The sequence below is a fragment of the Malaclemys terrapin genome, chromosome 3 (assembly GCF_027887155.1).
Source record: "Malaclemys terrapin pileata isolate rMalTer1 chromosome 3, rMalTer1.hap1, whole genome shotgun sequence".
NCBI lineage: Eukaryota > Metazoa > Chordata > Testudines > Emydidae > Malaclemys > Malaclemys terrapin.
In genome coordinates, this window is record NC_071507.1 from 80534596 (window position 1) to 80560530 (window position 25935).

At 43.2% G+C, this 25935-nt stretch overlaps 1 protein-coding gene across 1 annotated transcript in view; it reads left to right on the forward strand.

Moving 5' to 3' along the window:
- The first annotated feature begins 8809 nt into the window (after positions 1 to 8809).
- GALNT2 (polypeptide N-acetylgalactosaminyltransferase 2) overlaps positions 8810 to 25935 on the forward strand; it is a 143069-nt gene continuing 125943 nt past the window's right edge. Inside the window, exon 1 of the mRNA XM_054024179.1 lies at positions 8810 to 8970. Coding sequence (XP_053880154.1) covers positions 8860 to 8970 — 111 coding nt within the window. The 5' untranslated portion in view covers positions 8810 to 8859. The remainder of the gene's footprint in view (positions 8971 to 25935) is intronic.

Here is a 25935-nt window from a genome sequence, read left to right on the forward strand (position 1 = left end):
GGAATGTTCTCTGGTGATTTGCTGCCTTCTCATGGCATGCCAGATTTCTGGCCAGATTTTTCCAGTCCTTTATTCCTGTAGAACCCAGTGTGTCTGGAACATTAAACTGGAAGAGTTTGCAACAAAAACAGTATGCAGCATTCTGGGTATTTGAGTACATAAGCCATGGCCACTCCACTTTGTCATAATTGGGGATTTCACGCCAGTAATGTGTTGGAGGGAAACATCTATTTTCATTGTCTTTGGGGAACAAGTTTTTCACTTGCTGTGGCCCATGCAGTACAAAGAAGTCCCTCAGGCTATTGCTGAAGTGGGTCCACAGTCCTGGATCATCTAGACTTAAAGAACTAAACTCAGCAGCAACTGTTTCTTGCACCTCCACCACACTCTTCTCTGATCTACACTTTTCCTTAGGAATGTGCATGGTTACACCATTTGAGATGGAGACATGGATGCTGCAGTAACTGCCAGGTCACCTGCACTCTGACTAACTGGAAGATCAGACATCTCCTCATCACTCACATCCTCACTGGGGCCAGAAGGCTCATCGTGAACATTTGTGTCTATGTATCTCAGGAGAGCTCCTTCCTGCTTAGATAGAAAAGCTTCCTTTGCTTTCTTTCTTTTTCTGAATGCTGCCCCAGAGGGGCGTTTTCTTCTTTCACTCATGACTGCTGTTCTGTGCCAGCTATCGTGGCTCTCAACACTCAATTGAAGGGGACAAATAAGCAGGCTGGTAGCAGGGCCTGAGTGAGGGAAGATATTAGTGTCTTAAGGGTCTAACTGGCTCCTACTACTTCAGTTGACTGCCTGTTCTCCTCAAGTGGGTTCAGGGAAGCAGCAGGAAACAGGAAGCTCCCTGAGAAGCTGGTGTTAATCAGTCCAGGCTCCTGGGGGTGCTAGAGAGGTACATAAGAGGCTCCTCCTCCTCTCTCTCCCTGCAGCTCCTGCTGCTTTCTGCTTTTCCTCTCACCCTTTCTCCTGCCTGCCTGTTATGTCTCTTGTGCCCTCCTTCTTCCAGCACAGCACTCCACCATCTCTGTGCATCTAGAGCAGAGAGAATACATATACACCAGCAGCAGATACAATTTTCTACACTCTGGGTCCTAGTGGCACCCCCCCCATAGTCTGGCACCTGAGGTGGCCACCACAGTTCGCCTCATGGTAAGGCCAGCCCTGTCCCCAGACTTGCTGAGGGGCTATTCTCATCACAGAGGGATGCTTGGGTGGAGCCTATGTGTCAGAGGCCATGGTCCACATATTTATGCATGTTCACTTTTGGGCCTGATACTGACTCTGATAGGTATCTCCATGGATAAATTATTCTTGCTCCTAGCAGGGATAATTGGTAGGAAAGTTGTGTGTATTAGAACCATAATTACAAGTGCATATTAATGTTGTTTTTGCACCCATCTTGAAAGAGAGAGATAAACGTAGGCCTTGTTCTTCTCTCACTTACATTGGTTTTAGCCCATTGTAACTCTATTCATTTCAGTGGAGTTATTCCTTGTGACAAACTGGGAAACTATATTATCTTCTATGAATATTAAGTGTTCCTCAGCCTCCCTGTTCAGTTTGGTATTGTTGCTTGCCTAAATGCATAGAGTTAAATCAAAGGAGGCTGTTAAAAAGGGGTGGCTGTTCAGGAACCCAGGAAAGGTGAAATCATGACACAGATAAGACTGCCTCTTGGGTACCCAGCTTCAAAGGATTTAAGGTAACAATAGCTGGCTCCATCCAGATTAGAATGGGGAACTGAGAGGCATCAGTGAATAGGCTGGTCACAACTGGAAGCAGGGGGCTGTAACTCAGAGCCTGGTCTAAGAGTAGGCAGATTGCAGAATTCCATTCCAGAAGAAGTAAAAGTCCAAGGCCTGTCACCAGTGGGTGGTACACTCCAAGATCCCAAGAAGGGACAATGTGCATCTAGCCCACTGTCACAAGGCTGGGCTTCTTCCGAGCTTACCAAGGACTCAATGCCACACTCACATCTCTTTTACACAAGTTTTTATTGTCCAGACTTAAACAACCAAAAAACCGTTCCTTGGCTCACTCTTTGCATCTCTGGCTTTCACTGTCTCCCCTCCTAGGGGATTCTATTCTAACAGTCCTATTCCACTTCTGTTGGGTGGTGTCCACTGACTCCTTCTTGGACACCTTTGAGAATTAGTGAGCAGTGTCCAGGGCTCTTTGCAGTGTCCCCTTCTGAATCCCTGATTTTTAACCTTTGCTCCTGTTCCTGTTTTCTCATTCATTGTCCCAAGAATTCATTTGTGGTCTGGGCTCAATGGTTCCTTCCCTGCGCTTGAGGGGCAGCCCTTTAGTTTTGATCAGGCCTAGGCTTGCCCATATATCACAGGCTTTACTAGTCCTACTTCCTGACTCTTTCTGGCTCGTTCTCTCTCAGCCAGTTCTTTCCCACAGCCAGCACTTCACTGGAACACCTGCTAACCCTTTATAGCCCCAGAAACAGCCCCACCCTCTTAACTGGGGCAACCGGGAGCAGCTGCTCTGGCAGAGAGGGGCTGTACCTGCTTCAGTTACAGGGACCAGCCACCCTGTGATACCTGGGAACTGTGACACTCCTGATTTACACCTGCGTATGCAAGATGAGGTTGACACTTGGTATCTATATCTAAATTATTGGATAAATTTCCTTGCTTGTGAATTTCTTAAGACAAAATGTTATTTTAATAGATATGACCTCATTTATAGTTGTATAAGTAAAAGAGACAAATTGACAAGTAAAATCAAAGTTAGCCATCTCTCTGAGAGATGCACGTCTCTCACCACACACTGACTACGCAAAAATACTTTTGGAAGTTGAGAAAACAGTGAACATTACTCTGGTGGAGTGAGAGAAAAAAAGACTCATAACCTGGTGTTGTACTATCAAAGTCCTTCAGCTTAAAAAGACACAGATGGAAAGTCCTTTCATTTGCAATCTCTCTTCTTGAATGGAAACACTTGCTGTTCTATTTGAAGCTCTGGAAAGGGCACAGGGCCAGGAAAACACACTGTCCCTGAGGTGCAATCTCTTTCTTTGAAATTCTCTTGTTTCTCTGATGGACTTGTTGGGCCAGATTCATCCCTGGTTCAGTGGAGTTACCCAAATGATGAATTTGGTTCCTTGTGTTGGAAATAGAAGAGTGTGAGAGGAATTTCTCGATTGTTTGTTTTTGGCCTTGCCTTTAGGAAATATATAAAGTTTGAAAGCCAAAAGGGCCATAGAGGCTACAATCAAGGTTAGTTTCCATTTCCTGCTGTGTAAGGGCCTATTTACTGTCCCTTCCAAAGTACCGAATAATTAAATTTGGAAAAAAATCAATATATGACTTCTGAAAGCTATGTGAACTGAAATTATTATGGGCATTTATTTTTTTTCTTACAGGAAATATGCTCTTGAGTGTGATATAGAAACCTGACTAATTTGTTCTAATGCTTGGGAGACTCAATCCAAAATACCAGATTTTGCAGATTATGCAAACAAATATGCAAACAAACATGATAAAGTAATACATGGTATATTTATTTATAATGCATTTTAACTTTAAAAATCAAGGATACTATGTCAAACAACTACTTAATTGCACGATGAAAAATATTTTTGAGCAGTGTTCTGGACTATAATGTACAGTAAATGACAAATACTGTATTGTGGCTTATATGTCTAGACACCAAATGTATTAGAAAAAAACAGTGGAACTACTGTGTCAGAGACAGAGTTGGGGCAGGTTCAGATAAGTCCATTTGTGTAACACCCCCCCCCCCCAGCAAAGAGGGAGCACCAGGAGATATGGACTAATAACACCTATCAGACAATGCTTACGTCCTGGTCAACCATGAGCATGATGTTGCGGGTGGGATGAGGATTTTCAGATTTGTGCTCCATTGAGTATGTTTGAACATGGTTCTACTGTGTAATAAATTGAAGAATCTGGAAGAAAATATTTTTTTTTTTTCAAATTTAACAGGTGTATTTGCTTATTACTAATAGACTGGGCCCCATGCCTTTGAAAAGATCAATTCAAGCATAGCTGATATGTGCTTATGGCATTTGTTTTCCATTTTTCTAAGCTTTTCTGGTAATCAACACCTATCTCTCTAAATAGATCAGAGCAATAATCTATCTAATCTGTTGTATTTCTAAGGTTCCTATCACTGAGGTACCTAAGGTTCTAATGCTGCACTGACTGGCACTTTGTCATTGACTTCACTGAGTGCAAGATCAGGGCCCAAGTGTGGGGCAATATGAAATGTAGCTTAAAGCATGCTCAGAGACAGTCTTTCTGTTTCCTCACTTTCTCATTCCTTCTCCACCCTCTTCTTCCTTCCTCTCTTCTGGCGAGTCTTTCTTTTCCCTTATACCCCCTTTCACCTAGTGTGGGAGGTGGAAGGGCATGCTGCTAGTGGGGAAAGACCTTCTTGAATAGGTGGTGAACATGGTTAGGCTGAGGCTCAGTCTCATCCCGTATAATAAGGCATTCTGTAGTTGGGAATTCTTTTCCAGTCATCCAAGAACCTTACCCTGGGCTATTTTAGTTGAAGTTTTCCTGCTTTGCGGGATTGCAGATGAATAGATAGTCTCTCATGTTGCCTGGTCCTAGGCTATTAAGGGCCTTGTTGATTTGGAGTATGACTCTGAATTCAAAGCAGAAATGTATAAAGTGCTAGTGGAGTTTGCAGAGGGGTGCAATTTGTTCTGATTTATCTTTGTTGCTCAAAAGACAGGCTGCCGCTGCCGTGTGACGTATTAGTTGTAGTTTTCACTTGGTATTTCCCGCATCCCCTGGTGAGAATCATTAGTGGTAATTTGAGCTGTGGGTCACAGTGGGTATAGTCTTATCTGAGAGGAAGGGGTGGAATCTCCTGTCTTGCCACAAATGGTAGAAAGTGTTCCTCACCACTGTTGAGAATGCTGTGTCACTGGGAGCTGTGAAGAGTGCAGCATGACCCTGAGGAGTCACACAAACCTGATGATCAGTGATCAGATATCCTCAGTCAAAAGCTGAGTTCAATGTTACAGCAAATCCCTCTAGGGATTCTCTCTTCCTTCATCATCTTTCTTTCTAGAGAGCTGTTTCTGTGCCATGACTCGTTCTGAAATCTGATTGTCGAGAACATTGGAAGAAGTTACATGCTGCTGGAGTTTAGTTGTTACAACCTTCTCAATGATTTTGCTCAGGTAGGGCAAGTTGGAAATAGGGCAATAGTTTGTACAGCTTTCTGCAGAATTGGTAGGAAAATGGCATATTTCAAAGGGGCTAGAAGCATGTTATCTTCTGAAGGAGACATTGATGATATCTGCCATCAGGGGACATGATTTCCCTTTACATTCTCTGGATCATTCTACCAATGCTGCTCTTAAAATATTCTAATATTTTCTTTTGAAATGCATTCAAGATTGCTTACATTTTTCTTACATTTCTTGCTTTAAGGCAAACTTAGTTTGGTTTTTACTTTGCTGCGTAAGTAGGATAGGATTTTGAGGGCAGAGAAGTATGTGTGTAAATGTGATATAATAGGAGAAGCAGCTACTAATATATAGTTAAGGCTGCATAATGATTTACATTCTAACTCCCTGTGCTTTACTTGCTTACTGCTTTCTGAAACATTTACATTTCAGGGTGAAATTTTCTGGCCTTGGTGTCTGTCCAAAGATGAATATAATTGGAATGTTTCAGCAAAACTGGTTCTGTCATTCTCGAATATCAGAAGCATGAAAAATACATTTCCCATTCTAAAATAAATTATTGAAACCTTTCTACGACTTAATCAGCAGAAGGTTGAAAAGTGAAATCTGGCATAGAAGTAGCTAGCCCTTGTTGAGCAGAAGGGCCTTTGCTTGTTCCAGGGGAAATTACTTTGGATTTGACTGAGTTATAAGCCTTTGAAAATTGCATAGTGAGCATGTGCAGTACATTATTTTGCTAAGCTTGTAAAGTTTGCGGCTATGGAAGGATTTGCTGTGCATGCATGGGTGGCTAATTTTGCTGTGGAATGAAAAGTCTAGTAATAGGGCCATATGTTGCTGTGAACCAGTGAGGACACTGCAGGGGCTGCAGGAAGGTCTTTGAAGATCTGAATGAAGATCTTGAGGTTGTGAAGGAGGCAAGGAAGGAGGCTTGTGGACTTTGTAAGGGGGAGAGGGGTAGCAGTTTGGGACTCAGGCCCTGAAGGGCCTTGTAAGGTTAAAAGAGATTGGGAAGGCTCCATATTTTAACACTTTAGACATGAGTGTGTGATCTTTTCTATGCGAAATAATTTGGTCAATAGTACCCCGTTACTGGATCTGTTAGATTTTCTTTGTATATGCTCCCTGTCTCAAAACCTGGCAGATCTGAACTGTTTAGTGAAGGAATCTTCCTGGGGCATAGGGCTGGCATACATGTTCCTACTTCAGCTGTGGCATAGTGGGTGTGGCCAGGACATCCCTACACTGGGGCAATCACTGGCTGCTGTGGCTGCTCTAAACTATACTGAGAACCAGGCCAGTGAAGAACTGGCCCCAGGATTGACTCCAGCTCCTTTGCACCTCCTCTCCTCATCCCTTCTTGTATTCAACATGCTTTGGGGACACCTGAGGATCTATCTCATAATGTCTATATGGCTCTCTGCAGCCTATACCTCTGACAAGCCTATTCTTTCACTCCAAGGAATGTCAATCATTTTGTTCCAAAAGTTCCACACAAATTGAGCGTCTCCCTCAATTTTACTGGTGAAAATTATTTACTTCCAAAACTAAGAATCCTGAAACTGAATTTACAGAGTCATTTGCACTAACAGGACAAATCTCTTTGCACCATTTTAAGTTTCCAGCATGAATAATTGTTTTGTGTTCCTCGGTTTGTGGGTATGTCTACACTGCAATCGAAGGCGTGATCATGTGTAGACATACTTGAACTAGCTTTAAGCTAGCTAGTATGAGTACCAATAGCAGTGAAGCCATGAAAATATGGACTGCCACATGGGCTAGCCACCCAAGGGTCTTGGTCAGGCTTGTACAGCCTGCACTGAAGCCAATGCTGTTGCAGTTTCACTGCTATTGATATTTGCGCTAGCTAGATTAAAGCTAGCTTGGGTATGTCTACCGGTGCTGTAATCACACCTGCAATTGCAGTGTAGATATACCCTTTGTCACACATTGTATCCCACATTCAGGCCTTGGGAGGTGCTTTGAATGAAATCCTCAGACGCTGAACAACTACAGCACAGGCAGTCAGCCTTGATATGAAAGGATCACCTCTCAGCTTCCAGGTCTGTGTAGTCTTCAGCCTCTCTGATGAGACTGTCAACAAAGTCTGCTCTGCTGAGCAGCAGGGGCAGTTTTTACACTCGCTTCCTAATGGCTACTGTTTCTTTTCCTGCTCATGTAACAGAACTTTTGCCAGCCCTAACACTGGTCCTTTGCCACATTCCCGTACTGGTTGGAGTCAAGTCTTCTAGAGACTGGCAACAGATGCTTCAGCCATTGGTGCAGATGGACTGGCAGAAGGGCAGCAGGATTGGCAGAGGCTATTGGCATCAGTAGATGGAAGAATCCTAGAAATATGGGACTCTGTCCGTATATGCAGCAATAAAATGGACTAAAGTTTAAAAAAAAAACTTGGTGAGGTGATAGAGCAAACCTTTAAAAATCATGAATGTCATGCCTAAATCAGATACTGTGATGCTGAGATATATGCTGTTTGTTTGTTTTTTGTGTTCTTTTCAGTTTCACATTCCTGTTTTTGTGTTATCTCCCTGTGAGAGCAGATGGGGGTTAGAACAGAACAACAGGAGACCGGTGGCACCAAAAGGGGCCCAGCAAGTGACAAACAGAAGTCAGCAGATCCCAGTGGGAACCAGGAGCAGTGTTGCAGCTATCTTGGGCTGCTTAAGGGTAGAGTTGAGGCATTTGGTGGCCGCAGTAGAAGGCAAGGGAACAACGTCAGAAAGAGCTGTCCTAAAAGCAACAAGTCAAAGTAGGGGTGCGGGGCCCTGCATGAGTGGCTTACTCTTGTGGGAGGCTCCAGGCAGGCAAGGAAGAAGGGTCCCTGTACAACCTCCAAGCTCTGCTAGAGGGATTTAACATTTAAGGTTAGAGTACATCTTAAAGATTTCTTACCTATTTGAATAGGTTTCTGTGCAAGGGGGTTGCATGGATTTAACTAAATCCGTTTCTAACCTGATTTAGTTAAATCAATGCCGTTTTCTCATATAAATGTGGTCTAGGTCAGAGTGGGTTACAACTGAGCCTAACAGGTCAGTTGGCTAAACGTCAAGGAGAAAAAGATGAGGATTCAGTTGTAAATTCTTCTTGTAAGCAGCACCACTTTCTTCACGGGGGCCGCCCCCCTGCGATAAGCCCCTTCCCTTCTTCTGTCAAGATTCCCTTTATGAAAACGTGCCCGTGGCTCAGATGCCCGCGCGGCTCCGGCTCGTACGCGGTGCCAGCCCTTGGGGCAGCAGCGCTGTGACCCCGACTCCCCCGGGCGCCCCATTTCCACCCCCCGGCTGCCCGTGACGCCTGTGGGGGCAGGGCGGGCTCACCCGCTCTCCGCCGGGCGTTGTGGCGGAGGCTCTCCCAAGGGGGAGAGGACGGGCTCACGCGGCGTTCGGAGCAGGTGGAGCGCGTCACGGGAGGCTGGCAGGAGCCCCGCCCTTCCACCCAGGGTGGGCGGGGCGGCGGGAGGCCTAGCGTGATGTAACCATGGCGACGCCGCTAGTCCTTCCCTGCCCCGCCCCTTGTGGGGCCGGGCGGCTCGGGATTGGCCGGGGGGCGGGCGCTCGCCCTCTGCCCCCTGACCCTGCGCGGTGGCGGCTGCTGGTGGCCGTTTCCTGCTGGCCTGGCGGCGGCTGCACGGGGCGGGCGGGAGGATGCGGCGCAGGTCTCGGCTGCTGCTCTGCTTCGCCTTCCTCTGGGTGCTGGGCATCGCCTACTACATGTACTCGGGGGGCAGCGCCGCGCTGGCCGGGGGCGGCAGGAAGGTGAGTGCGAGCCGGGGGGCGGCGGCGCCTCCCCTCGGGGTGTCTCCCCGCTCCCGGGACCCGCGGCGGTCTGATCCCCTCCCTCCCGTGCGGGGGTTCCCCGGTCTCCCCAGCGCATGTGGCCCGGGGTCCGCTTCCCCGCCACGCAGCGCCGAGGCTGTTCCCCCCCGAGCCCTTTCCCTCCCCTGGCGGGTGTGGGCTCCCCGCAGCCCCTCACCCCGCGGCGTGGCCACGTTCCCCTTCCCCATAGCGACCTGCCGGGGGCCCCTCGCACCCCCGTATTGTGTGTGTCGGGCGGGGGAGGGAATCGTCCAGTCTCCCGGGTTTCCCCTGCCGTGTGCGGTCGGCTTTCCCCAGCTTTCCCTCTGCGCTGTCTCGCCTCCCCAAGTGATGTGACCCGGGGCTTTTCCCCTGTGGGAGGGGGGGATTCATTTCTTTCCCTCTCTGCGTCTTACGAAGGAGGGGAGGGAGGTGGATACAAGCTTGTCACCCTCCCTGCCCCCCGCAGCACGTTTTAAAAGGCAGATGGTTTCTTTGTGGACTTCAGACTGGTTTCACCTCGTCATTGTATGGATCGCTCTTTCTCCAACTGCAACGAGCCACGTCCCAGGCTGTGGGGAAGTTTGTGTGTCGGGGTAGAGAATGTGGGCCGGGCTTGGGGCAAAGAGGGAATGGGCAGGAAGAGATGTTCTGACTAGATATTCACCTTTTGGAAGAAATAACTGGTTAATTACATCATCTCTTAATTGTTATTTGGTCGGTAGCTGGGATGAATTCCCCTATCTGTTTTCTCCTCATCTCCCTGGCTCCTCTTCTGCCACCCTTGCTTTTCCGTCTCTCCTTGGCAGTTGCAGAGCCTCTCGTAATAATCCTCTGCCCTTTTTGTGTGTGTGTGTGTGTGGAAGAGGGTAATAATTCAGTTGTTCCACTTTTCAACCTAGAGAGGATAAATATAATTTTAATTACAGCAGTGGATATTTTTATTTCCCTGTCCCTTATTCCCCATTTTTCTAAACCTTAGTTTAGCGCTTTTCTTTATTCCCATAATTATAACGTGATTAAAAGGTTAATTTTTTTTCCAGTTTGGTTTTGCAATGCTTCGGCAAAAAGAACCTGACTTCTCAAATGCCAGCTTAGTTTGAGCTGGTGCTCATATCTTTTGTTTAATGGTTCAATTAATAATGCTTTGAAACTGCCTGACTAGATACAATTCAGAAACCATTTAATATAATCATGTACTGTGACTTTTTAAATAAATATTTTATAATATATTGCAGCACTTCATTGGTCATGGAAATAAATGCATGGAAATGTCAGGCTTTGGTTAGCTACTTTTATAGTCCACTTTCGTGTGGGTCCAAAGATCTTTAGACAGGATTTAAAATATGAAACTTTAATTTTTGTAGAGTCAAATTAACAATATTTTAAATAAGTTTTATGTTGTTAAGACTAGCAAAGCCAGGAAGTTTTGACTTTTAAAGAAGTTATAGGTAGGTGTAGCAAAATTGTCAGAACGTTTGTTATTTTGTACATATGCTTGTGTCATATCATGTAAAAACTAGGGTAACATTGTTTAGCTAGGAATTGGCCTTTTAAATCCAAACCTTAATTATTTTTGAAGTAGCGTTTCACAATTACAAGATGGGTCTGTATTTCCCATTAACATTGATGCAGTTTGAGTTGTAGATGAATAGCTATTTTCAAGATAGAAGACTGCTGAGGGACAGATCCTACAGTAAATCTTGAAGTAAAATAGTTAGTTCCATGACTAAGAGCTTGTAGCATCAGGATCTGCATCTGAGTTAATGTTTTGCCATGCTGTCTTTTCATAGTTCAAAATGAATTTACTATACTGTAATATTTAGTTACAACATTAAAGTTTTATTTCAATAATTAATGTATAACTGTAAATACAAACTCTCATTCTCCTTAAACAGATACAGGGGGCTCATAACCAAAATAGATCTGGCATGTGATGGAATTAGAGCAGTGGTCTTTAAAAACTTTGAAGGTCCATACAAGTGTATTTAGTAAGTAAAAATAGGCTGCTGATAGCTAACTTTCCCTGCCTCCATTATACACTAAGACAAAAATCTTAATATTTAGAGAAATTACTATCAAGGGAAAGATACTTGTCATGTTATTTAACTTTATTAATATTAAGAGGGCTGTGGTGTTGATCCTTTTTTGCACATTTCATGACCAGTTATTATTCCATACAAAATTCAATAAGTCTGAACAGTTGAGAGAGTTACAGCAAAGAGAAGCCGAAAAGTGAGAAGAATTAATAAACGTGGACAGGGTCTTAGCACTGGATTTAAAATATTCAAGACTAAAGTAATGCCTGGTACAGAGGAAAATAGGTATTGGGGTCAAAAGAAACAAGTGGGGAAATTAACAGTTGTACATAGATTGGTGATTTAGGATTCTATTTTCTGTCAGCGAAGCATAAAATTTAATCCCAACCCGTGGAATGGTTTAGTGAATGTAAGTAGAGGAAGAGGTGTGTGAATGTAATTGCTTTTGAAATATCAGAAAAAGACTCATTGACTTAAAATGTCAGATCCTGAAATAAAGCAAAAACACACTCTTAGCTTTATGAATAGAAATGCTGCTGTGGTGAATTTCTTGGTCTAGATGACTCTGTAGTCCTAATTGCTCTCAAACTATTTCAGTACGGCAAAAGCACAGAAGAGTCTCTCGTGGAATATCAGTTTTAGTAGACTGAATTCTTGGCTTGCTCAGTCTACAAATTACAGAACTGGGAAAAGGATGGTTCATAATTATATAATTAAAAATTAGGATGCAAATTACTCAGATCTCATTCATACAAAAAACATATGCTTATATTAGGATGACAAAAAAGTACAAATCTAGGGAATAATAATCCAGATCTATTGAATTTCATGGTACATGTCCATGTTCTGCGAGGTGACGAAGTCAAACAATTCCTATTGACTTCAGTATCCTTATTGATTATTTGTATAATTATAGCCTAGGGGCCCTAGTCATAGACCAGGACCCTATTGTGCTAGGTGGTGTACAAAACAGAACAAAAAGACAGTCCCTGCCCAAAGGGTTCACAATCCAAGTATGAGACACGAGACAACTTTTTTTTTTAATTTTTTTATTAATGGAGATATCATCCTATCTCCTAGAACTGAAAGGGACCTTGAAAGGTCATCAAGTCCAGCCCCCTGCCTTCACTAGCAGGACCAAGTACTGATTTTGCCTCAGATCCTGAAGTTGCCCCCTCAAGGATTGAACTCACAACCCTGGGTTTAGCAGGCCAATGCTGAAACCATGAGCTATCCCTCCCCTGAAGTATATAGGCCAGGCATCCGCAACCTTTGGCACGTGGCCCACCAGGGTAAGCCCCCATTGGCCTGGAATGGCCAGTGGGAGCTGCGATCGGCCAAACCTGCGGACGCGGCAGGTAAGCAAACTGGCCTGGCTTATCAGGGCTTACCCTGGGGGGTTGCGTGCCAAAGGTTGCCGATCCCTGATGTAGGCAGATGGGGGAGTACAAGTAAACAGTGAGACCGTTTTGGTTCGTATGATAGACAGTGGTCTGTGCACAGCCTAACTTGTCAAGTTTGTTTGTAGAAGACAGTCCTTAGGAGGGATTTGAATTTGGCTAATGAGGTAGCTTTGTGGATGTTTACAGGAAGTGTCTCTCAAGGATGTGGAGCAGCCTGGGAGAAAGCACAACTTTGACGGTGCTCACTATGGTGCATGATTGTGCCCATCGAGTAACCAGGACTTTAGTTTTTTCCCTTATTAGAATTGTGTGACATCCTTAATTTGTGTTTTTCTTTGGTTCTCCACTTGCAGTCTTTCAGTGCTTGCACTGCCTTATAAAGAATGTGTGTAGCTAGCAGTGTATACTTTTATTGAATTAAGCTATTTGGGTTCTATATCAGTAATGTGCTAAATGATGAGCGTCAAAAACATAAACATGGCTTATCAGAAACACAAACTTTGTAGTAATTTGGGTACAATTTTGGGGGATGGTAAACAATGGTTGCCTTTTATGATGTGGATATTTGATTACTTACTGTTTCAAAAGTAGCATACTTCTGTGATTTATTTAGCACTCTTTTGCCAGCAAGTTCTGCGTATTCATTCTCATTCAGAACAAATAAACTTTCATGACTGTTCCCATTTTCAAAGCAGGAAAATACATCTTGTGTTGGAGCTACAGAATGGTACACTGGTTATTACTCAGATAATATTTTACAGGGACAGTCATATTTTGCCCAAGTTAAAGCGTATGTGTAAGGCAATCATAAAAAGGCTGTTACCCAAACATATTAGGATTTCCCTGGCTGATTGCTTGTCTTTCTACAGCTATGGAAGAGGATGGGTCTATCAAGCCAGAAGCTCCCCGTTTCCTCCCCAAAGAGCAGCAGTTGGAGGGTCCCTCATTATTTTCACCTAAGGAACCTCTGATAATTGGGGTGGTGGGCCACTACACCGCAAGTAGAATTAGGAGCCACTTAGCTTATCATATGGGTAACTGCAGGGTTGTCTTAAAGTTCAAACTAAAAAACTTGTAAAATGGTTCCAGGGTCTGTTAATCTTATTCCAGGATGTTTTGTGGTCTAGTAAAATTGGAAGGATTCAGAATTATAATTAGCTGAGCCACAGGGAAGCAGGCTACTCCTGAGCTGGTTGTGTGACTCCTCTCTACAGTTTTTTGTTTTATTTTTTTCACCCCCCCCCCCCCACCATCTTTCCCCCCCCTGTTCTGACAAGCTTCAGAGTAACAGCCGTGTTAGTCTGTATCCGCAAAAAGAAGAACAGGAGTACTTGTGGCACCTTAGAGACTAACAAATTTATTAGAGCATAAGCTTTCGTGGACTACAGCCCACTTCTTCGGATGCATATAGAATGGAACATATAATGAGGAGATATATATACACACATACAGAGAGCATAAACAGGTGGGAGTTGTCTTACCAACTCTGAGAGGCCAATTAAGTAAGAGAAAAAAAACTTTTGAAGTGATAATCAAGCTAGCCGAGTACAGACAGTGTGATAAGAAGTGTGAGAGTACTTACAAGGGGAGATAGAGTCAACGTTTGTAATGGCTCAGCCATTCCCAGTCCTTATTCAAACCGGAGTTGATTGAGTCTAGTTTGCATATCAATTCTAGCTCAGCAGTCTGTCGTTGGAGTCTGTTTTTGAAGTTTTTCTGTTGTAAGATAGCCACCCGCAGGTCTGTCACTGAATGACCAGACAGGTTAAAGTGTTCTCCCACTGGTTTTTGAGTATTTTGATTCCTGATGTCAGAATAAGGACTGGGAATGGCTGAGCCATTACAAACGTTGACTCTATCTCCCCTTGTAAGTACTCTCACACTTCTTATCACACTGTCTGTACTCGGCTAGCTTGCTTATCACTTCAAAAGTTTTTTTTCTCTTACTTAATTGGCCTCTCAGAGTTGGTAAGACAACTCCCACCTGTTCATGCTCTCTGTATGTGTGTATATATATCTCCTCATTATATGTTCCATTCTATATGCATCCGAAGAAGTGGGCTGTAGTCCACGAAAGCTTATGCTCTAATAAATTTGTTAGTCTCTAAGGTGCCACAAGTACTCCTGTTCTTCTTTTCCCCCTGTTCTGGTTTTCTGAAATGGACAGATTCTTGATAGGTTGGTTTACTATGGAGCAAGCACAAAAGGAATGAATCAAAGAGAAAAGGTGATGCTCTAACTCAAGAGTATATCTGTTCATTAAAAGTAAATCAAGATCAGGGGATTGAGTGCTTCTATGGTAGCTCAAGGATGACAGGACTTTAGCGTTGTGCCTGTTAGCAAATGCAGCATATCTCTATAATGCAGCCTTTTTTTTTTTTTTAAAACCAGGACATTAAGTAAAATAGTGTTAAATGAAGCATGTATAAATGAGTATGAAGGAGAGAACAAGAAAACTACATATAGAAATATGACATTTCAAATTAATTTTTGTAGGTTTAAGTGGAAACAAAAGGAAATGTTTTTGTCTAGTTTGTCAGTTATTGTAGTCTTCGGTGTTACTTCTGTCACCAAAATGAAACTTCCTGATAAGTGGCATTTTTAATTGACAGTTTCCCTTTTAAGTTACAGCATAGGACATGTCAAGGAATGTATATGAGGCCCTGGGCTGTTTTGGGGAAAACTTATTTTAAAAAAAGTGTGGTAGCTGCAGGGAGCCTTCTCAACCTATCCTCACACACAAGCAACAGAGGCCATGTGTAACCCATTCTGCCCATCTTATAACTTGAGGATTCTGAACATATAGCCACACAGGGAGTTTGAGTTTAGGCTGCTATCATTTGAGATAATTTTAACTCCTTATACTATATGTTCTTGGATTTGGTTTGTTAGCATCTCAATGTTAGGATAATTTGGCTATTCTTAATCTTGAACCGGTACCGTAACTAGTTCTGTATGGCTCTTCTCTCTTCTTGAGTTCTTAACGTTCTAGAAAGAGCATGGAACTAGAAGACAAATGATGCTCCTTTCTGTTTTGGAGGTAATATTGGTGGATATTTTTAGTAAAAGTCATGGACAAGTCACGGGCAAAACAGAAAAACTGATGGAAGCCGTGACCTGTCCCTAACTTTTACTAAAAATATCTCTGACAAATTGGGGATCTGTGGCTCCCCACACTATTTCAAGAGGGGCAGCTGCAGGAACTAAGAGCTGCCTGTAGCAGCTGGGGGCTGCAGGGTACCCCTGCAGCTGGGGGCGTGTCTTGCTGCCCCCGGGAGCTGGGAGCTCGGGGTTCCCTGCCAACCACGGGGGCCAGGAGCTGCCACAGTGGAATGGAGCTTGGGGGTTCTCTGCCGCCCTGGTGGCCCGGAGCTTGGGGGAGCTTTGTGACTGCAGTGTCACCCTCCGGCATCAGGGAGCTTGAGGGGGGAGGGTTCCCCTGCAGCATCGCCCCCCAACAGCAGGGAGCTCGGGGGGGGGGGGTTCCCCTGCCTCTCGTGGTGGCAGGGGGCTGCGGGGGCCACCGGAGGCGGCAGGAGTACCACACAGCTTCCTGCCTTAGTGGGTGTCAGAGGACCTTGCAGCTTCTAGCGGCCTCCGTGACTTCAGCCTGCCGTGGTCGGAAGTCATGCATTCCATGACTTCCATGACCTTTGTGATTTAAATCGAATCCTTAGTAATAGGTGATGCGTTATTTTTTCTTGTAATTTGCAATTCTTCATTTGAAATGGAATTATGTGATATGTTCTTTAATTACTGTGCCACCAAGGCTTTTCTTCTTTCACTGCAGTACAGAAAAGTCTTTTGAAAATGTAGTTATATGTAATTTCCGTTTATTAAAGTCTCATTTTACAAGAATTATTTTAGTATGCTTAGACATTGAGTCATTTTGTCAGTCAGTGGTAGTTTTAGTCAGTCACCCTCATGGAACATGTCTTGTGTGAAACTAGGTTCACTTGCAGTGACACGCCAGAATTGTGTAGTAGGCTCTTTCCCTGTTTCCTCAGTACTCTTTGAAGTGATATTTTGATGCGAAACCTCACAGTTGCATGGGGAGGTAGTGGGAAACTGATATATTTAACTGCAAGACACCTGTCGCTTTTGTTCTTCAGTTTAGTGATTGTCTTTGGTCTCAGTGTGATGATACCACTCTTGAGTTAAGTACAGTAGATATGGATAAGGGAGCTGTGTAGGGAGAATTGTCTAGTGGTTAGAACAGGGAACTGGGGAAACAAGACTCACATTCTATTCATAGGTCTTCCATGAACATGGTGTATCATCTTGAGCAAGTATCGTAGACTGCCTGTCTTTTAGTCTCCATTTTGCATGGCTATTGTGAGGTTTAATGGTTGTAATTCTCAAAGTATTATTCCATATTCCACTTTGATTTGCTGCTTCGTTATGGTTTCTGTATACATCAACTTTAAAACTGTAGTGACATTGTTCTTAGTATTTAGGGTTCTTCTGTGAATGGAAATGGCCCACTGGAGTGATGTGGTTTAAAAAGTATAGAGAATGAATGATGTGAGGCATAAGCACTATGCCTATTTCAGTTTCTTGACAGTCATGCATTACAAGATTTAGTGTAAACATCATCCAAGCTCATAAGGTGTGCCAGCTCTTTCCAAAAATACTGTTTGATATCTGATGCCTGTCTGTGATATAAATATGATGGCAGTTTTTTTTCTGTTGAAGAATCTTTTGCTTTTATCCATATAAAATGCACTTCTTTCCCTTCCTCACTGTCAACTACTTTCCTCATATTAAGGTATTCTCACTTAAAGATTTAGGTTGGACATTAGGAAAAACTTCCTAACTGTCAGGGTAGTTAAGCAATGGAATAAATTGCCTAGGGAAGTTGTAGAATTTCCATCACTGGAGATTTTTAACATGAGAACGGCCATACTGGGTCAGACCAAAGGTCTATCAAGCATAGTATCCTGTCCTCTGACAGTGGCCAATGGCCGGTGCCCCAAAGGGAATGAACAGACAGGTTATCATCAAGTGATCCATGCTCTGTCACCCAATCCCACCTTCTGGCAAACAGGGGCTAGGGACACCCATCCTAGCTAACAGGTCCATCAGTGGCTATCTTACATGAAGCTATCTAGCTCCCTTTTGAACCCTGTTACAGTATTTGCCTTCACAACACCCTCTTGCATGGAGTTCCAGAGGTTGACAGTGCATTGTGTGAAAAAATACTTTCTTGTGTTTGTTTTAAACCTGCTACCTATTAATTTCATTTGGTGACCCCTTGTTCTTGTATTATGAGAAGGAGTAAATAACACTTCCTTATTTACTTTCTCTATACCATTCATGATTTTATAGACCTCTATCATATCCCCCCTTAGTCGCCTCTTTTCCAAGCTGAAAAGTCCCAGTCTTATTAATCTCTCCTCATATGGAAGCCATTCTATACCCCTAATCATTTTTGTTGCCCTTTTCTGAACCTTTTCCAATTCCAATCTATCTTTTTTGAGACGGGGCGATCACATCTGCACGCAGTATTCCATGTGTAGGTGTACCATGGATTTATATAGAGGCAATATGATATTTTCTGTCTTATTATCTATCCCTTTCTTGATGATTCCCAACATTCTGTTCGCTTTTTTGACTGCCGCTGCACATTGAGTGGATGATGTCAGAGAACTCTCCACAATGACTCCAAGATCTTTGAGTGGTAACAGCTAATTTAGACCCCCATCGTTGTATATGTATAGTTGGGATTATGTTTTCCAATGTGCATTACTTTGCATTTATCAACATTCAATTTCATCTGCCATTTTGTTGCCCAGTCACCCAGTTTGAGAGATCCTTTTGTAGCTCTTCGCAGTCTGCCTGGGACTTAAAAAACTGCTCAAGATAGTTATCATCTGCAAATTTTGCCACCTCACTCTTTACCCCTTTTTCTAGATCGTTTATGCTATTTTTAAGAGCAGGTTAGACAAACATCTGTCAGGCCTGGTCTAGATAATACTTAGTCCTGCCATGAGTGCAGGATCCCTTCCAGTCCTATGAGTCAATGAATAAGAGAGACTTTCTGTTCCTCTCTACTGAATTTAAGAACTACCTGCATCCAGAAACTCTGCTACTCAGTGTACACTTTCTTATCAAAACATGGTAATTCTATGTGACTAATTTTTCTTGTAATATTTTGATACACTTTTGCACAAACACCTTCATGTAACTTGAAAAAAAGGAGCAAAAAACCCCCCTACAGTATGCATGGGGGGCAGGCATTGACAAGAAATTTAATAGATTCTTGATTCCCTGTTGCACCATGTACAGAGGTGCTTGAAATACAAAGGATTCAGTTGTGGAAAGGTTGCACAAAGCTAACATGTTATGAGAGAACTGGACTTGACATAACCATAGGCATCTTGTGCACTTAGCCACCATAAGCTGGAAGTTAGGACACCACAGTGTCAGGAAAATTCTGGCCTTGGCTTAGGCAGACAGAACAAAAACATCTGCACAATTGCAGTTACTAACTAAGATGGATAAAGTGAAAGGATAGGCTCATGAGAAGTGGGCGGGGGGGGGGGCGGGGAGGAGAGGGAGTGTGAATAGCTGACCTTGGTCTGGCTACCTGTGTTTATAAGTTGCTTGCTGAAGTTGCTTTGCTGATAAGTAGAATAATGAATTATTTGCTGTTATTAGGGAGATTGTAATTGGGGGGCTATTATGAGTTATGTGCTTGATCTGGAGAAAACCTATAAAGAGTTTAGTTAGAGAGTGTACTTTGGAGAAGTTTGGATTTTCTATGAACTAGGAGACTGGCATCAAACTCCCCAGTGGCTAGGAGAGAGGCTGGCCACCGGAACCCTGCTGTTTAATCACTTGGCACCACCTCAAATTTTGGGTAACTATATTTGGGTGCTTCTATATTGCTAGTTTTGATGTGTGATTTGTACTCAATAAAAACAAGGATTTTTGAGTGGAAGCACTCTTGTGTGTACAAATCAGACGGAGGTGCTGTGTCCCTCATTGATTTATTTTCTTACACCACTTGAAAAACAGAGATTGGCTAGCATAGCTTTGGGTTCAGATAATCCCAGGTAACAAATGGTGTTCTGTATAAATCCTCAGACAGATGACTTGATCAGAAAATAGATATTTCCTCATTGTATGAGGTTCCTTATGTTTAGCCACTTGAAAATAATCAGTACAGCTGAAATTATTTTTGGCTACTAAAACTGTTGTGGTCTCTTAGTCCTGTTTGTTTAAGGGCAGGCAGTAAGTACACTTTCAGCATGATGCTAGAACTACAAGGATTGTTAATGGAGTGGTGGCCAGTTTTTGATTCTTTGCTTCTGTTAAGATGAATGGAAAAATCTAAACACTTAATGCACTTTGAGACTGGCTGCTTTAATGCCTTGGTAAAGCAATGGAAACTTTACTTCTTGTTAACCAGTTTGATTTGGCATCAAGCTGTTGCCATCTGATGGTGTGTTGGCATAAATCAGTGGTTTTCAGCCTGTGGTACGTGGACAGCTGGGGATCTGCAGACTATGTTAGGATTAAGATTTCCAAAGGGGTCTGCACACTTATTGGAAATGTTTTAGGGGTCTGTAAATGAAAAAAGGTTGAAAACCATTAGCCTAAGTGATCAAAGGTCTCTGTCCAACTACACCTCTACCCCAATATAACGTGGTCCTCAGGAGCCAAAAAATCTCACTGTGTTATAGGTGAAACGTGTTGTATCCAGAGGTGAAGGTAAACCAGTATGGTCAAGTATGGCATACCGGACTGGACCGGCTTCCCCAGCGGTGATTTAAAGGGCTCAGTGCTCCAGCTGCTGCGGGGAGCCCCGGGCCCTTTAAATCACTGCTGGAGCTTCGGCAGTGGGGCTCAGGCAGTGCCTTAAAGGGTCTGGGGTTCCACACGAATTCAGATATAACGCGGTAAAGTGCGAGGCTCGGGCGGCACTTTAAAGGGCCCAGGGCTCTCTGCTGCTTTACTGTGTTATATCTGAATTCGTGTTACGTTGGGTCACGTTATATTTGGGTAGAGGTGTATTAGTAAATATCTGGATCATGAAAACCTCTACTACAGCTGGCAGACTCAGCAGAAAGGACAATGAGAGTTAATCTCTGGGTGAATTATCTTTTCATTGGCTAGCGAAGATTTCATCTGGTTAGTGTTGAGGCACACTGGCCAGGCAGTGCAAAAGAGCCTATGGTATTGGTACTGCCATTATATCTGTTCTGTCAAGAACTGGACCATTTCAGTCTTCGTGGCTGTCAATTCAGCATCTTTCATAATCGGTAAATTTGCTCAGTTTTTTTTACTATGTACCAGCTTCTAGATTTTGCCAGATGCTATTCTATAACGTTGCATTGTATAAGCTGAGCAAATTCTGAAGTGTGGCTCTCATTTTATTGTTCTTGAATTTTTCATACTTGTGTTCTGAGAAGACTGTGTGTTAGGTTTTTTTAGGCTGTCACTTTGCCATGAAAATTCCACTGAGATGCAGTTTTTACTGTGTGATTAATTTTAACAAATTGGCAACTGATTTAATATGTGGAGCAGTTATTACCCATACATAATACACTAGTTGATACTTTTTTGAAGTTTTAATTAGGAAATGTTCTTTTTAGTTCCATCAGTTTAGCATCTGGCTTTCTTTTGAAGTTTTCTGCAGATGACCGCTAAATGACAAAATAATAATTGTAACACATACAAAAAAGACCCTTTGTGAAATCTTCGGAATGGTTCTATCATTTACCAGATTCTCAGAACTATTCTTAATACTCTAAAAATGATAAATCAGTGTCAAAAAGAACCGATTACTTGCTGAACCATTTTTCTTCCTATTGGATATATGCAGAAATACTCCGCCTCCTGCCACAAAACCCCCTTTGGAAAACATTGTAGTTATTACTTAGGTCCACTGTATACAGTACCATGTGAGTTAATGTCCTATGCCAGACTGTAGTTCAAAGCCAAAGACTTTGGCAAGGTTCCTAAGTAGTGGTGGCAGGCAAGACTTTCGTAATTGTTAATTCATTAAAATTTCCTTTTTTAAATGAGAATTCAAATACAGTAGCCCCTCTGTTCTGATATTAAATTTAATTTTCTACGTTGCCCACAAGTTTTCAGTCTTAGAATTTGTTACTTACATCATAGAAAGAGATTGGGGTGAAGGTGGATATTTTGGCAACTGGAAAGGGGACATTTAAGGCTTTTGCCACTTGAGGATTGTAAAATAAACATCTAGCTCATAAATTTCTACTAAAAGTGATCAGCATTGAAATAGCTAAGTGATGTTTACAATGTCATCTTCAGATTTCACATTTAAAGGTGATGCGCATATGGGTTATTTGGGGGTTGCGGGAGAGAAACTTGGGCTTGTGCTCATTACAGCACAGAGTCGGGGGGCGGGGCAGGAAAAGCACATCTGAAACTTTTTTTTTTGTGGCAGCCTAGCATCAGAAATTCAGGTCCTTTCTAGGCTACAAGACTCTTGACTGGAGAATTAGTGGTAACACAAGAGCCAAGAAAGTCAAAACTGAGCAGCTGAAGGGAATGGATGTTTAGATTCTTCAAATTGTTTTTATTTTAATGCTTGACTCTCCTGCAGTGACTGACATCTATGATACAGAAAGCCTTTGCTAAACTTTTAGAACCTTAAGGTAAGGTGCTATGCCTCAAAAACATCCCGAAGACCTTCCAAAAATTCTTGAGCAAACGCAGGTAAGACTAGATTTGATGTTCCTAGTATTTCTGAGGTTAAAAACTATTAAGGCCTGAAAGGCATTGTTTCTGTACAGTAAACATGTAAATAAAAGCGCAGGCATAATTAAAAAAAATCATTGAGGTTACACTTAACCCATTGAGATGATGAAGATGGTTCATACATCTTAGTTTTGTTTCAGGCTATTTGCAAAGGCAAGAACACAGCATTGTATTGGTTTACACTCATCATGTCAATATTTTCAAGTAACTGAAATAGTGTACGTTTTCCTAGAAATTTCTAAGATCTTGTCTACTGCAGGGACTCTGTTGGAAAACTTCTCACTGTTACGAACACTAGTTTAGCGATGATGGAAACTCCAGTAAAAAGGCTGCCAAAATTAACTTTAGTACTGGTTTGACTATCATTATTTGTATTGCCTAGAACCCCAGTCTTGTGCTATACACTGTAAAATCATAATAGACTTTCTATCCTGAAGAGCTTACAAAAAGGCTTGTTCCCAAAGGAGTTACTGAAACAGTAATAAAAATGGTGTTGACAGTTTTTGTGGTCCTGTCTACATTAGTTTCCAATGCTGCTGTGTCTCATTGCTGTTTTCTTTCTTTTTTTTTTTTTTTTAAATTCCCTAATTTAGTCACATCTTAACCAATTAACAAGGAAATTAGCTGGCAAAGTAGACAAGTAACCTATTTAGTGTTGCGCAGGCGCTCAGGAAACCCGTCCAGGGAACTGCCATGGTGGGGGATGGGTGCCCCCTCCCCCAGCCCCAACATAGCCCGTCCAGCCCCTAACTTGTCAACCGGAACGCCTTTACCCCAGCCTGAACCTGGCCGGCGTGGAGCAGCCTGGACCCAGCTGCGGCCGGGGCACCCCTCCCCGAACCCAGGCCCAGCCCAGACCTGTCATAGCACTCCTCCCTGAACCTAGCCCTGGCCAAGACCTGCAGGCGCCAGGGGAGGGGCGCCTATCCTGTGGCCCCAGAGCCTCCATGGCGGGGAGAGGCACCTCTCCCCCACCCAGCGCAGGAGCTGCTGCGGGGAGAGAGGGCTCTCTCCCTGCCATAGCTCTGGAGCACCCTCCTGCACCCCAAACTCCTCATCCCTGACCCAACCCTCTGCCCCAGCCCTAAGCCCCCTCTCACACTCCGAACCCCTCGGCCCCACCCCTACCACATGAATTTTATGTGCACTGATATGGAGCTGATGTATCCCATATCACCTCCATATTGGTGCACATAACAAAATTCATTCCGCACATGGGTGGGAAAAATTAGAGGGAACACTGGCTGTGATATCACCATATTTGTTCGTGTTGCAAGATGGTTTATTTTCCCCTCTTCTCTCCTGCATAATACATGCTTGTCCTGAATTGAGGATTCAGGTTATAAAACTACTTCTTGTTTCCTGTATCTGAGTGACCTTCTGCAATCATTAAAACATGCTGTGATACTAAAATAAATGTCAAGAAGGCTTAATATTCTGAGGTGACATCAAATGTCACTTTCAGTTTTGGGAGCTATAATAATTATTTACTGCATGTCTGGATGCGAAGTCTTTATTGCCTGTAGTTCTCTCGTCTTGCTCCCAGCTCTTTTTTTGTGTGTGCTTATTAGTTTCTTGTTAGCAGTCTTTAGAGCAGTTGTTCCTGGTATTGTCTGTCACAAAGACCGTTCCTGCCAATTAATTTGAAAGCATTGATCTAGAATGACTGACAGGGTAAGGAGGATGCCTTATCTCATCCTTTCACTCACAAAAGGTGAAGTCTTCTGACCATACTGTCCAAGTCTGTAAACTACATAGGCTTGGCTGTAAAATTCAGCACTTTTTGTGAGCATTACCTTTCTTAGTTAAAGCACATGGTCTGAATTACTCCATATCCATATTAGGATTCCTCCTGTAAAAACTGTCTTCGTTAATGTGTGGCTGTCTGATTCTGTTGTAGGTGTTGAAGTAAAATTACTGACCCATGTACGGATGCCTTTTGGTAATGCTCAAAATATCACAAAACCCCACTTACTAAATAAGTCTATTCTGCTAGCTTTTCCCTACTCATAGACTTCAAGGTCAGAAGGGACCATCGTGATCATCTAGTCTGATCTCTTGCACATTGCAGGCCACGGAACCTCACCTACTCCTGAAATAGACCCCTAACCTCTGTCTAAGTTACTGAAGTCCTCAGATCATGGTTTAAAGACTTCAAGTTATAGAGTATTAACCATTTACACTAGTTTAAACCTGCAAGTGATCTGTGCCCCATGCTGCAGAGGAAGGCAAAAACCCCGCAGGGTCTCTGCAGGTTTGACCTAGGGGAAAATTGCTTCCCGACCACAAATATGGCCATCAGTTAGTCCCTAGACCTGCCAGGCAGATACCGGGAAAAGAAATCATCTAGTGTCCTATCTTCAGCAGCTAGGGATTTCTGCTACTGTCTGTTGCCAGTGGGCCACGTGCCATCATAGGCCTTCCCATTATACCATCCCCTTGATAAACTGAGCAAGTTCAGTCTTGAAGCCAGTTAGGTTTTTTTTGTCCCCACTGCTCCCCTTAGAAGGCTGTTCCAGAACTTCACTTCTCTGATTAGAAACCTTCGTTAAATGTTGAGCCTAAATTTGTTGATGCTCAGTTTATAGTCATTTGTTCTTGTGTCCACATTAGCATTTATCTTAAATAACTCCTCTCCCTCCTTGGTATTTATCCCTCTGATGTATTTATAAAGAGCAATCATATCTCCCCTCAGCCTTCTTTTGGTTAGGCTAAATAAGCCAAACTTTGGAAAACCTACCTTATGAAAGGATACTCCATTCCTTGGATCATCCTAGTAGCCCTTCTCTGCACCTGTTCCAGTTTGAATTAATCTTTCTTAAACATGGGAGACCAGAGTTGCACACAGTATTCTAGATGAGATCACCAGTGCCTTGTATAATGGTGTGAACACTTCACTGTCTCCACTGGAAATACCTTGCCTGATGCATCCTAGGACTACATAAGCCTTTTTCATAGCCACATCACATCGATGGTTTGTAGTCATCCTGTGATCAACCAATACACCCAGGTCTTTCTCCTCCTCTGTCACTTCCAACTGATAAGTCCCCAGCTTATAACAAAAATTCTTGTTGTTAGTCTCTAAATGCATTATCTGGCACTTTTCATTATTAAATTTCATCCCATTTCTATTACTCCAGTTTACAAGGTCATCCAGATCTTCTTGTATGATGATCTGGTCCTCCATATTGGTTACACCTCCTAGTTTTGTGCCATCTGTAAATTTTATTAGCACACTTTTTGGGCCTCATCTGTACTACACAGTTAGGTCGACATAAGCTGCCTTGCATCGACCTAGCTGTGGAAGTGTCTTCCCTTACGTCAGCAGGAGCCAAATCTAAGTCCTTCTCTACACCAATTTAGTAACGCCACCTCGCTGAGCAGTGTAGAGTCACTCTCAATGTAATTAGGTCAATGCAGCGTCAGTGTAGACACTGTGTTGCTTATATTGACTGTTAATGTCCTCCAGGAGCCATTTTCTCCCCCCCCCCCCCCCCCGCCATGCTCCACACTGGCAATACAGTGGATACAAGCGCTCCTGGTGACAGTGTGTACCGCCAACACAAGGAGCCAAGTGTGCACACTCATAAGTGATGCTAAAACTGTGGTGGCTATGCCAACATAAGTTAGATCAACCTAATTTTGTGGTGTAGATATGGCCTCAGTTTTGACCATTGTGTTAACATGCTGTGTAGTTTTAGCTATGTTGGTCCCAAGTGTTAATGGGCCATTCTATCTTGAATGGT